This window comes from Schistocerca serialis, chromosome 2, assembly GCF_023864345.2.
Source record: "Schistocerca serialis cubense isolate TAMUIC-IGC-003099 chromosome 2, iqSchSeri2.2, whole genome shotgun sequence".
Lineage (NCBI taxonomy): Eukaryota > Metazoa > Arthropoda > Insecta > Orthoptera > Acrididae > Schistocerca > Schistocerca serialis.
Window position 1 is genome coordinate 485,079,263 of NC_064639.1, and position 12,609 is coordinate 485,091,871.

The 12,609-nt window shown below is 40.2% G+C and overlaps 1 protein-coding gene across 3 annotated transcripts in view; it reads right to left on the minus strand.

The window, feature by feature from the left end:
- Window positions 1–9,608: 9,608 nt before the first annotated feature.
- Window positions 9,609–12,609, minus strand: part of LOC126457413 (uncharacterized) — a 40,351-nt gene continuing 37,350 nt past the window's right edge. The window contains exon 3 of one of the 3 annotated variants that reach the window (XM_050093683.1): window positions 9,609–11,945. In XM_050093683.1, coding sequence (XP_049949640.1) covers window positions 11,726–11,945 — 220 coding nt within the window. In that variant the 3' untranslated portion in view covers window positions 9,609–11,725. The remainder of the gene's footprint in view (window positions 11,946–12,609) is intronic. The other 2 variants (XM_050093682.1, XM_050093684.1) reach the window with 2 other exon arrangements.

A 12,609-nucleotide genomic window follows, 5' to 3' on the forward strand; every position in this document is an offset into this window, starting at 1 on the left:
TCACGTTGCAAACATAGCTAGTGAGAGAGACAGGGTGGTAGCTAGAAGGTTTTTGTCCTTACTGGGCTTAGGTATGGGTATAACACTGACTTCACACCAATGTCTGAAAAACGTGCCCTCTGCCCAGATGCTGTTGTACGTATTTAGCAGAAAGTGCTTGCCCACAAGAGAAAGGTGCTGCAACATCTTAATGTGGGCACTTCTGGCCCTGGAGCGGAGGGTCAGGATGAATTGAGAGCATGATCTAGCTCCCTCATAGTAAAGGTGGCACTCACTATTCTGAGGAGAGAAGGGTATCGCCCAAGCCTCCTCTGCTCGTTTCCAATGGAGGAAGGCAGGGTGATAGTGAGAAGAGCTCAAATTTTCCGTAAAATGGCTGCCCAAGGTGTTGGAGATAGAAATAGGGTCCACGATGGTATCGTCTGCTACTGTCAGGCCAGAAATTGGCAAATGGATCTTGGTCCCAGAGAGCCATCGGAGGCTGGCCCAGACGACAGAGGAAGGGGTGCAAGTGTTAAGAACTAGTGAATGAAATCCAGCTAGCTTCTCTGTTATTCCAAAGAACGCAACACCGCTTTGCACGCATCTGTTTATTATGAATGCAGTTTGCCATCCTAGGATGATGATTAAAAACGCGGAGAGCACGTCTCCGTGCACAAATTGAATCATGGCATGCCTCAGTCCACCAAGGGACTGGGACATGGTGTGGTAAAGAGGAAGTGTGAGGAATGAAATGTTCTGCAGCAGTAAGGATAATGTCTGTGAGATATTCCAGCTGGTCATCAAACTGGGGAAATCTTGTGCTTCGAAGGTCGCCAGTGAGGAGTAAAGCTGCCAGTCAGCATTAGTAGACTGCCATTTGGGCGTGCACGCAGGTGGGGTAGGCGTCCACAAATGGATAGCACATGGGAAATAGTTGCTTGAGTAGGTGCCAGAAAGAATTGACTACTCAAGACAATGGGCAAGCTGGGCAGTGCAGAAGGATAGGTCCAAATGGCAATAGGTGTGCAAGGAGTCGGAATGGAATGCGGGTGCTCCAATGTTAAGGCAGAAGAGGTTGAGTTGATTCAGACGATCAGCCAAGAGGGCACCTCTCTGACAGGCTCTGGTAGAACCCCAAAGGGGATGATGCGCATTAAAGTCACTGAGTAGCAGAAATGGGGGAGATAGCTGCCCAATAAGCTGAAGGATGTCTGTCCTGTTGACATCAAATCACGGAGGGACATAAATGGTACAGAGGGAAGAAGTCAAGTGAGGAAAGAAAAGGGGAACTGCAATAGCTCAATGATGGGTAGTCATGGAATGGGCTGACTATGAAAGTCATCCTGTGTGAGCAGCATGTTGCCCCCATGAGATGGAATGCTGACCTATGGGGGTAGGTCAAAATGAACCGGGAAGAAACGTGAAAGCTCAAAGTGATCATAAGGACGCAATTTTGTTTCCTGAAGGCAGAGTGCAAGGGGACGCTGCAATGCTAAAAGCAGCTGTAAATACTGTTTATGGACCGAAGGCCGTGATTGTTCTATTGGACGAGAATCATGATGAGGAAGAAGTGAAGGGGTGTCACCTCATTAGCTGTTGAGTGACAGCCTGGGACAACTTGCTGCTACAGGGCACAGAAGCAGTAGGATCCTGCTCTGTGATGTCCATAGAAGCATTGGCTTGCTTGTGCTGTTAGTCTGTGGAGTCCAACACAGAAAAATGGTTGGAGGTGCACACTGGTGACAAGCAGGCCGTCTGGGCTAATGTATCATGTGGCAACACCATAGAAGAGGATCTTTGAATTAGTGAAGGAGAAGACCATTTGCATTTGTTGGACTTCTTCGAGCTATTCCGGTTAGCAGAGGGAAGCTGAGATGTTGGTTGGCTGAAGGAATGTAGGAAGTCTTCACAGGAGTACTACTCCTGTCCTTTCTGGCCCATCAGTTGTGGAGCTAGTGGCTTCGACTCTTGAGGCAAGAATTTGATGGCTTGTTGCACAGCTGGACGAGGGGATGGCAATGTTAGCTTGACACTGGGTGATTTCACACCCTCAGAGCTGAATTTAAGGCCACACGTCCGTGTGGCCATGTCCTTCATGGAGTGAGAGGTGGTAAGAACAGAATAATAATTGCCAGACGGGAGAAAGCAGAGTTTGTGACTAGCCAATAACTTGTGAGTGACTGGGGGTAAGGCACCTTTTCCTTCACCCAGATCTCCTGAACAGCCTGCTCGTCAAGATACGTGGTACAACCTTGAGAGGCAGTAGCATGGCTGCCATTGCAGTTGATAGAGCAGGGAGGAGGGTGGACAGTTGCCCTTGTGCGCATCCCTACCACAGGTTACACATTTGGCTGGGTGTCGACAAGACATTCTAGTGTGGTTGAAACGATGACACTGGTAGCAGTGCATCACGTATGGAATGTACAGTCGGACTATGATAATTTCATAGCCTGCTTTGATCTTGGAAGGAAGCACGACTCTATCAAAGGTGAGAAAAAGTGTGTGGGTGGGCACTATGGAGGAATCTACCTCTTACTATCGCCCAATGGATGGCAATGACAACCTGATCATAGAGGTATGAATGGATTTTGGCCTCGGTCAGACCGTTGAGCAGCCTAGTGTAAATAACACCATGGAAAGAATTCCGAGTTCTATGGCCTTGACACGAACAGGATAGCCATGGAGAAGTGAGACGGCAAGCAGTTGTTGTGCTTGAGAATCAGAAATAGCTTCCAAAAGCAAAGTGCCATTCCATAAATGAGAGCAGGATTTCAAATGGCCGGCAATTGCATAACACCTTTCTGAATAAGAAATGGAGTTACTGTAGTGAAAAACTGACCATCTGCATTATGTGAAACCACAAGGAATCATGGTGCAGCTGGAAGTGTCTTTGAATCGTATGCCTCATTACATTTACGTCTTGTTGACGTTGATTGTGAAGACGATTGGCTCACTGTGAGAAAATCCCCCATGATTGCCAGTGTCTCCGATGGTGCACTTCTTCCAAATGGGGGCCCCCTTCACAAGGGGGCACACCCGCCTTAGGTGATTGTTCACACCTCAGGTCACACCTGACAAAGGGACCAACTGGCAATTTGGAAAGATAGCAGCTCAGGCAGTCACCCCTCCCTGGGCCTGGCCTGTACCAGGGGGTATGAGCAAACTCTGTTGACCCAGGGCTTGGAATTACACATTACTCAGTTACCTGTTATGTGTCAGGAGCATTGGCCAGCTGTCAGGAGCACACAGGGAAGAAGAAGGGAAAGGAGGAACCTCAAACACCGAAGTGGAGGAAAAAGAATAGCACAAGGATAGGGATATGCACCACGGAAGGGAAAAGGTGCTGCAAAGGCTGGGGCTCTGTGGTAGCCAAGCACGAACCCGCCAAAGAGTGGAGACCCCTTGGTCTCTGTTGTTTCTAGGTCAATCATGCTTATAGGGAAACTTTATATGATCTGATCTAGTTCAATCCAGTCCAATGCTGCTTTGCTTGTGTTTAATACCACACTCCGATAAACATAGGCGTCTCCTACTTGTCATAAAACCAATTTCATCTTCTGTTATGCACTTTGGATTCCCCATCTTAATATGTGGAAATCACAGCGTTATAAGTAATATGTGGCTACCTCATTTATAAAAGGAAATCACGGAGTCATTTTAGACTTTCCTTTGAGGATCTATGGTGTTATTTGTAATTTTGTGTTCCACAGTCTATGTATTACAGAACAAATTCCTTGTCAAGGAAACACCATTACTGGATCTGCCATGATGTATAGCTCCTCTATCTCTATGATAGGATATGAACTGAAGGGACTAATAATTGAGATCTTACTTCAAATTTTGTTTTATTAATACCAAACAAGTTAAATCGCAACTTGTGGAAGGGCCAAGTTGCTAATGTAGTTGCAGCTCATGTGACACTTTAAACACACGTTTCTGGGTATGTAACCGTTATGGCTCAGAAAATGGGAGTTTCAAATCATTGCTAACTTTTATTGATATGTGACACGTTTTAATGGTTGGTTGGTATGCAGATGAAAGAGACTTAACTGCAAGTTATCAGTCCCAGTTAAATGTCAATGTGTTAATTTTTTAAAAATGCTCCCAATGAGTGACTGCACACTTACATGTCCATTTTTACGCCATTTGCAGTTTTCCTATTTCTTGTACCTCTGCCCACAACTGGTAGGATTGGCATGGTTAACTTACATAGAGGATGCTCCTCCCCCCCCCATGAACCATGGACCTTGCCGTTGGTGGGGAAACTTTGCCTCAGCAATACAGATAGCCGTACCGTAGGTGCAACCACAACGGAGGGGTATCTGTTGAGAGGCCAGACAAACGTGTGGTTCCTGAACAGGGGCAGCAGCCTTTTCAGTAGTTGCAGGGTCAACAGTCTGGATGATTGACTGATCTGGCCTTTTAACACTAACCAAAACGGCCATTCTGTGCTGGTACTGTGAACGGCTGAAAGCAAGGGGAAACTACAGCCGTAATTTTTCCCAAGGGCATGCAGCTTCACTGTATGGTTACATGATGATGGCATCCTCTTGGGTGAAATATTCTGGAGGTAAAATAGTCCCCCATTCAGATCTCCGAGTGGGGACTACTCAGGAGGACATCGTTATCAGGAGAAAGAAAACTGGCATTCTACAGATCGGAGCGTGGAATGTCAGATTCCTTAATCAGGCAGGTAGGTTAGAAAATTTGAAAAGGGAAATGGATAGCTTGAAGTTAGATATAGTGGGAATTAGTGAAGTTCGGTGGCAGGAGGAACAAGACTTTTGGTCAGGTGAATACAGGGTTATAAATACAAAATCAAATAGGGGTAATGCAGGAGTAGGTTTAATAATGAATAGAAAAATGGGAATGCGGGTAAGCTACTACAAACAGCATAGTGAATGCATTATTGTGGCCAAGAGAGATACAAAGCCCACGCCTACCACAGTAGTACAAGTTTATATGGCACATAACTCCGCAGATGACGAAGAGATTGATGAAATGTATGACGAGATAAAAGAAATTATTCAGATAGCGAAGGGAGACAAAAATTTAATAGTCATGGGTGACTGGAATTCGATAGTAGGAAAAGGAAGAGAAGGAAACATAGTAGGTGAATATGGAATGGGGGTAAGAAATGAAAGAGGAAGCCGCCTGGTACAATTTTGCACAGAGCATAACTTAATCGTAGCTAACACTTGGTTTAAGAATCATAAAAGACGGTTGTAAACATGGAAGAGGCCTGGAGATACTCGGAGGTTTCAGATAGATTATATAATGGTAAGACAGAGATTTAGGAACCAGGTTTTAAATTGTAAGACATTTCCAGGGGCAGATGTGGACTCTGACCACAATCGATTGGTTATGAACTGAAGAAACTGCAAAAAGGTGGGAATTTAAGGAGATGGGATCTGGATAAACTGACAGAACCAGAGGTTGTAGAGAGTTTCAGGGAGAACATTAGGGAATGATTGACAGAAATGGGGGAAAGAAATACATTAGAAGAAGAAGAAGAAGAAGAAGAAGAAGAATGAGTAGCTTTGAGGGATGAAATAGTGAAGGCAGCAAAGGATCAAGTAGGTAAAAAGACAAGGGCTAGTAGAAATCTTAGGGTAAAAGAAGAAATATTGAATTTAATTGATGAAAGGAGAAAATGTAAAAATGCAGCAAATGAAGCAGGCAAAAAGGAATACAAACGTCTCAAAAATGAGATCGACAGGAGGTGCAAAATGGCTAAGCAGGGATGGCAAGAGGACAAATGTAAGGATGTAGAGGCATATCTCACTAGGGGTAAGATAGATGCTGCCTACAGGAAAATTAAAGAGACTTTTGGAGAAAAAAGAACCACTTTTATGAATATCAAGAGCTCAGATGGAAACCCAATTCTATGCAAAGAAGAGAAAGCAGAAAGGTGGAAGAAGTATACAGAGGCTCTGTACAAGGGTGATGTACGTGAGGCCAATATTATGGAAATGGAAGAGGATGTAGATGTAGATGAAGTGGGAGATATGATACTGCGTGAAGAGTTTGACAGAGCACTGAAAGACCTAAGCCGAAACAAGGCCCCGAGAGTAGACAACATTCCATTAGAACAAAACACCATCTGGTGAGCAAGATGTATGAGTCAGGTCAAATACCCTCAGACGTCAAGAAGAATATAATAATTCCAATCCCAAAGAAAGCAGGTGCTGACAGATGTGAAAATTAACAAACTATCAGTTTAATAAGCCATGGCTGCAGAATACGAACACGAATTCTTTATAGATGAACGGAAAAACAGGTAGAAGCCAACCTCGGGGAAAATCAGTTTGGATTTCGAAGAAATGTTGGAACACGTGAGGCAATACTGACCCTATGACTTATCATAGAAAATAGATTAAGGAAAGGCAAACCTACTTTTCTAGCATTTGTAGCCTTAGAGAAAGGTTTTGACAATGTTGACTAGAATACTCTTTTTCAAACTCTGAAGGTGGCAGGGGTAAAAATACAGGGAGCGAAAGGCTATTTACAATTTGTACAGAAACCGGAAGGCAGTTACAAGAGTCGTGGGGCATGAAAGGGATGCAGTGGTTGGGAAGGGAGTGAGACAGGGTTGTAGCCTATCCCCGATGTTATTCCATCTGTATAATGAGCAAGCAGTAAAGGAAACAAAAGAAAAATTTGGAGTAGGAATTAAAATCCATGGAAAAGAAATAAAAACGTTGAGGTTTGCCAATGACATTGTAATTCTGTCAGAGACAGCACAGGATCTGGAAGAGCAGCTGAACGCAATGGACAGTGTCTTGAAAGGAGGATATAGGATGAACATCAACAAAAACAAAACGAGGATAATGGAATGTAGTGGAATTAAATCGGGTGATGCTGCAGGAATTAGATTAGGAAATGAGACGCTTAAAGTAGTAAATTAGTTTTGCTATTTGGGGAGCAAAATAACTGATGATGGTCGAAGTGGAGAGGATATACAATATAGACTGGCAATGGCAAGGAAAGCGTGTCTGAGGAAGAGAAATTTGTTAACATCGAGTATAGATTTAAGTGTCAGGGAGTCGTTTCGGAAAGTATTTGTATCGAGTGCGGCCATGTATGGAAGGGATACGTGGACGATAAATAGTTTGGACAAGAAGAGAATAGAAGCTTTCAAAATGTGGTGCTACAGAAGAATGCAGAAGATTAGATGGGTGTATCACATAACTAATGAGGTGGTATTGAATAGAATTAGGGAAAAAGAGAAATTTGTGGCACACCTAGCCTAGAGGAAGGGGTTGGTTGGTAGGACATGTTCTGAGGCATCAAGGGATCACCAATTTAGTATTGGAGGCCAGCCTGGAGGGTAAAAATCAGAGGGAGACCAAGAGATGAATACACTAAGCAGATTCAGAAGGATGTAGGTTGCAGTATGCACTGTGAGAATAAGGAGCTTACACAGGATAGAGTAGCATGAAGAGCTGCATCAAACCAGTCTCTGGACTGAAGACCACAACAACAGCTCTTCCTGTCACCACTCTTAATCCCCAGGAGGGAATGTGTGTGAACCTTAACTGTATGTGCGAGTCATGTGAAAGTGTATTATAATAATACTCATTTGGAGTAGTGAAATGGAGTAACACAGACCTAGAAGCACTCAATATACTTACACGATCACAATGCCACAAATATAGAATACTTCACATACATTCAGCAACAGAAAGATTCACATTAAGCAGAAAGGAAGGAGGAAGGGGATTTATCGATATAAAAAACCTACATTATGGACAGGTAGACAATTTAAGAAAATTCTTTCTAGAACGAGCAGAAACTAGCAAAATACACAAAGCGATCACTCATATAAATACATCGGCTACACCACTACAATTTCATAACCACTTCTACAACCCTTTAGATCACATAACATCAACAGATACGAAGAAAGTAAATTGGAAAAAGAAAACACTACATGGCAAGCACCCGTATCATCTAACACAGCCACACATCGATCAAGATGCATCCAACACATGGCTAAGAAACGGCAATATATACAGTGAGATGGAAGGATTCATGATTGCAATACAAGATCAAACAATAAACACCAGATATTACAGTAAGCATATTATTAAAGATCCCAATACCACAACAGATAAATGCAGACTTTGCAAACAACAAATAGAAACAGTAGGTCACATCACAAGCGGATGTACAACACTAGCAAATACAGAATACCCCAGAAGACATGACAATGTAGCAAAAATAATACATCAACAGCTTGCCTTACACCATAAACTTATAAAACAACACGTTCCCACATACAAGTATGCACCACAAAGTGTACTGGAGAATGATGAATTCAAATTATACTGGAACAGAACCATTATAACAGATAAAACAACACCACATAACAAACCTGACATCATACTCACCAATAAAAAGAAGAAATTAACACAACTAATCGAAATATCCATACCCAATACAACAAATATACAAAAGAAAACAGGAGAAAAAATTGAAAAATACATCCAACTGGCTGAGGAAGTCAAGGACATGTGGCATCAGGATAAAGTTGACATAGTACCAATTATACTATCAACTACAGGAGTCATACCACACAGTATCCACCAGTACATCAATGCAATACAGCTACATCCAAACTTATATATACAACTACAGAAATCTGTAATTATTGCTACATGTTCAATTACCCGAAAGTTCCTAAAAGCAATATAACACATACCACACAGTTAAAAGGAAGTGACGCTTGATCAAGGTCCGCGTCACTTTCCATTTTTAACCAGACTTAACGTCTGAGAAAGTAAATAAAGAAATAATAATATTATTATTATTAATAATAATAAACTTCAAAGGAACAAGCTTAATTGAGGATGATTAACATACTGTGTACATAGTCCTGATCTAGTTGGGGCAGGAAAATATGTCACATGAACAGCTGACAAAACTGGTTTGAGGTCAATGTAAGTGTCTGCAACCACCTCTTATGCTAACCAATTTCACTTCATGAATGTTTCCTGATTCTGGTAATCTGTATGATTCACTACAGCATCTGAACATTGCAAAACTCACTACTTACTGTGCCACTTTGAGGTGGTGAACAGGTTCCTCCTCAGCTGAACGTGCAGGCCAAAGAAAGCACAAATTGTTGGAAAAATGATCCAGTGAAAAATATTTTTATTCCGTGTTAGCAAAATGTGACAGTCCCTACCATCACCAAAATTGTAAGAGATGAAAAGTAGCAGATCCAGTAACTGGAACCTGTGTTGTGTGCAGCTGATCTATTTAGCCCCAAATACAGCATCTGTAAGTGTAAAAGTCTCACATTGACAGTACTGCACGAGATTCTGTTATTCGAGAAATTTTGCAGAACGTATTCCAACTATCCTTTGTGGCTTCTTTTGTGTCAGTTTTGAATCTGAATGGATTTTTTTAAATGGAGTTTGAAGAGACTTTGTCAACTTCTGGAAGGTATTCATGTGAATCTATGAAGTACAAGAATTATGGCTCACTGTAGTATTTGGTAACTATGAACCTGATTCTTCAAGAAACACTCAATGTAACAAGAAGTTTTAGCAGTGAAAGAATACAACATCCACAGCAAAAGTTTTTTTTCGGAAAAGTTTATTTTGTTACACGATTACAAAACTATAATAACTTTAAATAAAACTTTTCATACAATGTATAAATACTGCTACTGTAACAAAGCAAATTAAAAGTAGTATAAACTGATTTTTCTCAGCAGTAATATTCAATAAATGTTAAGTACACTTTAAAACAGACAACCATGCTAGATGCTGTTTCTTATACACAACCTGTTTAAAACAACTTCATTGCGAAATTACTGTGAAGTATAGAACTGGAAAATTATTTTCATTTTTTGTAAAATTAAGAATGATGTTCAGAAAGAAACAAAATTAGTCTGAAAATGAATCTAATACTCTCCCACAATGACGTAAGTTCCCTTATTTGAATACTTTTGTAGCAAACGAATGATTCAAATCAATAAAAATACATTAATTTGGTTTTGATATTCTGATAACAATTAATAAAAATAACAATGATTTTCCACAAATGAATCCATAAATAGCTTGTGTGAAAACAGTATAAAATTATACCATAAATCATTTGTTATTGCACTTCATGTCTTCATATGTCAAGAGCATCCTCCTTGGCATGGCAAAATAAGACGTGTACACAGAATGAGACATCGTCAAACTATTTATGTGAAGAAGTATCATTCCCATGAAGATATAGTCAAGTCATAAATAAACTAAAAGTAAGTACAAATCAACATGAAACTAAAAACTGGACGGTGAAATGTAGCGAGATAAATCATGAACACACTAAAATGAAATGCTCTGCACTAATAATCAGTCTTAGTAATGTAGTCAAATTCATAAAACAATGAGAGAAACAAGCCAGTAAATAAGAATGCAATGTACAATTCTATTGTCAAACAAGAATGAAAAATATACAAGCTGGTTTATTTCATTTATCTTTTGAAATACAAATCACAGTTTGAGATATAGGCCACATTTTTAATTGCAGGTGAGCCAAGGCAAAGAATTAATCCTGAATCACTGGGAAAATGTTCTTTAATGATAAAATAGCATCAGTAGCAAATTATTACCCCCAAATTACAGTATGAATTGTGACATCATATCAAGGCATAACCACTGAGGCTCACTAACTTTCAGTTGATGTCTGCGAACACTTCCCCTGTCAACACCAATACACAACTGTTTAATTGAACCAGTCAATCAAACTGTGCTGAACAGTAAAACCTGAAAGTATTTTGAATTAAGTTATAACTTGTTTAAATACATGAAAATTAATTGAACAGGGAGAATTGAGACTTCTGTGCCAAATTTCAGAGGCATGCAGTCACTACTATTTTGTCAACCTGAAAAATCTAGGTATTGTTGAAATTTCGAGCTTAATGAGATTCTTTGGTATCTAAGGACAAAACTCCATGAACTGTAACTATTTTCTATTACCTTACAACAATCAAGAATATGTGCATCGCCTGCAATGAAGAATATGGAATCAACTGCACTGCGACAGTGTATTTTCTTAAGTAGCCAAATCAAATTTTTCTGTACATGATTACAACATTACTGACATTTTAATTTAGCACCTACAATTAATCAGTGTGCTCTGACTAGTTCCTATATACATTTACTGTGATAAAATATTCAATTTTTTGTAACAATAGCAGACGCTATCTTAATTCATTACTCGAATCACGTTCAGAATTAAAAATGGCGATCTAGGAAAAAAAAGAACAGCAATAACTGAATCCACATCCTGTCTCTAACAAAAATATACAACTGACGAATCTATATACTTTACAAATCTGATTGTTGTTACCGCATATAAAATCTAAATGCGTACATGGCAAGGTAAGGTAACACAGAAAGCAAAGAATTGTGTGTGTAGCTATACTGTCACATTGTGATATAACAGACAATACAAAGCTTAACAAACCACTCTGAAAGACAATGACTATCAGAAATGGAAGCTAGAAACAGAAGTTCATTTATTAACTAAAGACTTCATACAAGATAGAATTTACAGATCAAACTGCTTTCTTTTCCTATGTGCTTTATAAAATAAACTAATACTTGAAAAAGCAAGCAGTCAATTAAGCTCAGTCCAACATTCTTTTTCTAAAAACAATATTTCACACAAAGGCAGCGAAATTCTAAGACACATCAATTAAAACCACAAATTTCATCCACATAACTAAAATGCCAAGCAGTCACTCAGTTGCTGTAGATGAACCAAGAGAGAGGTCTGATGGGTACGGTGTCATGTTGTAATAAACACTTGCAAACGAAGATCGCAGTGATGGCGTTACATCTTCACCTGAAGCAAGAGGTGCCAGCCGACGACCACCAAAGCAGCTGGATGTGGAAGAAATCTTCCTCATCTTGGTGGTGATCATTGACTGAATGTTTCCTCCAGCAGCAACACTATCACTGATGGCAGTAAAAAAAGTTTGCACTCTTTTTGTGAACTCTGAAGATTAATATAATTAATCTTTATCAAAGTTACATAAAACATTTTTTTCCCTTCTAGAAATTAAATAGCTATTACTATAAACATTTAATACTATGTAGGAACAATCCTGTGTAATAAATTGAAACTTCATGAAGCTGCAACACTACACTTATCCACAAGCACTATAAAGAATAACTACAGTATCTGCAGGGGAAAAAGCTCTTCATATAATGATGCAATAAGTAAAAAGATATTTGTATGGGTACATTGCTTCATTATATAAAGAATTATTCCCCTTCTAGGCTAAGTTTCCAGGTTGGTACAGATGTGGTACTGATACAAAATGTTTTGTCTCAGGTTCTCACAAGGGAACCTCCCCATCGCACCCCCCTCAGATTTAGTTATAAGCTGGCACAGTGGATAGGCCTTGAAAAACTGAACACAGATCAATGGAGAAAACAGGAAGAAGTTGTGTGGAACTATGAAAAAATAAGCAAAATATACAAACTGAGTAGTCCATGGGCAAGATAGGCAACATCAAGGACTGTGTAAGCTCAGGAGCACCATAGTCCTGTGGTTAGCATGAGCAGCTGCAGAACGAGAGGTCCTTGGTTCAGGTCTTCCCTCGAGTGAGAAGTTTAA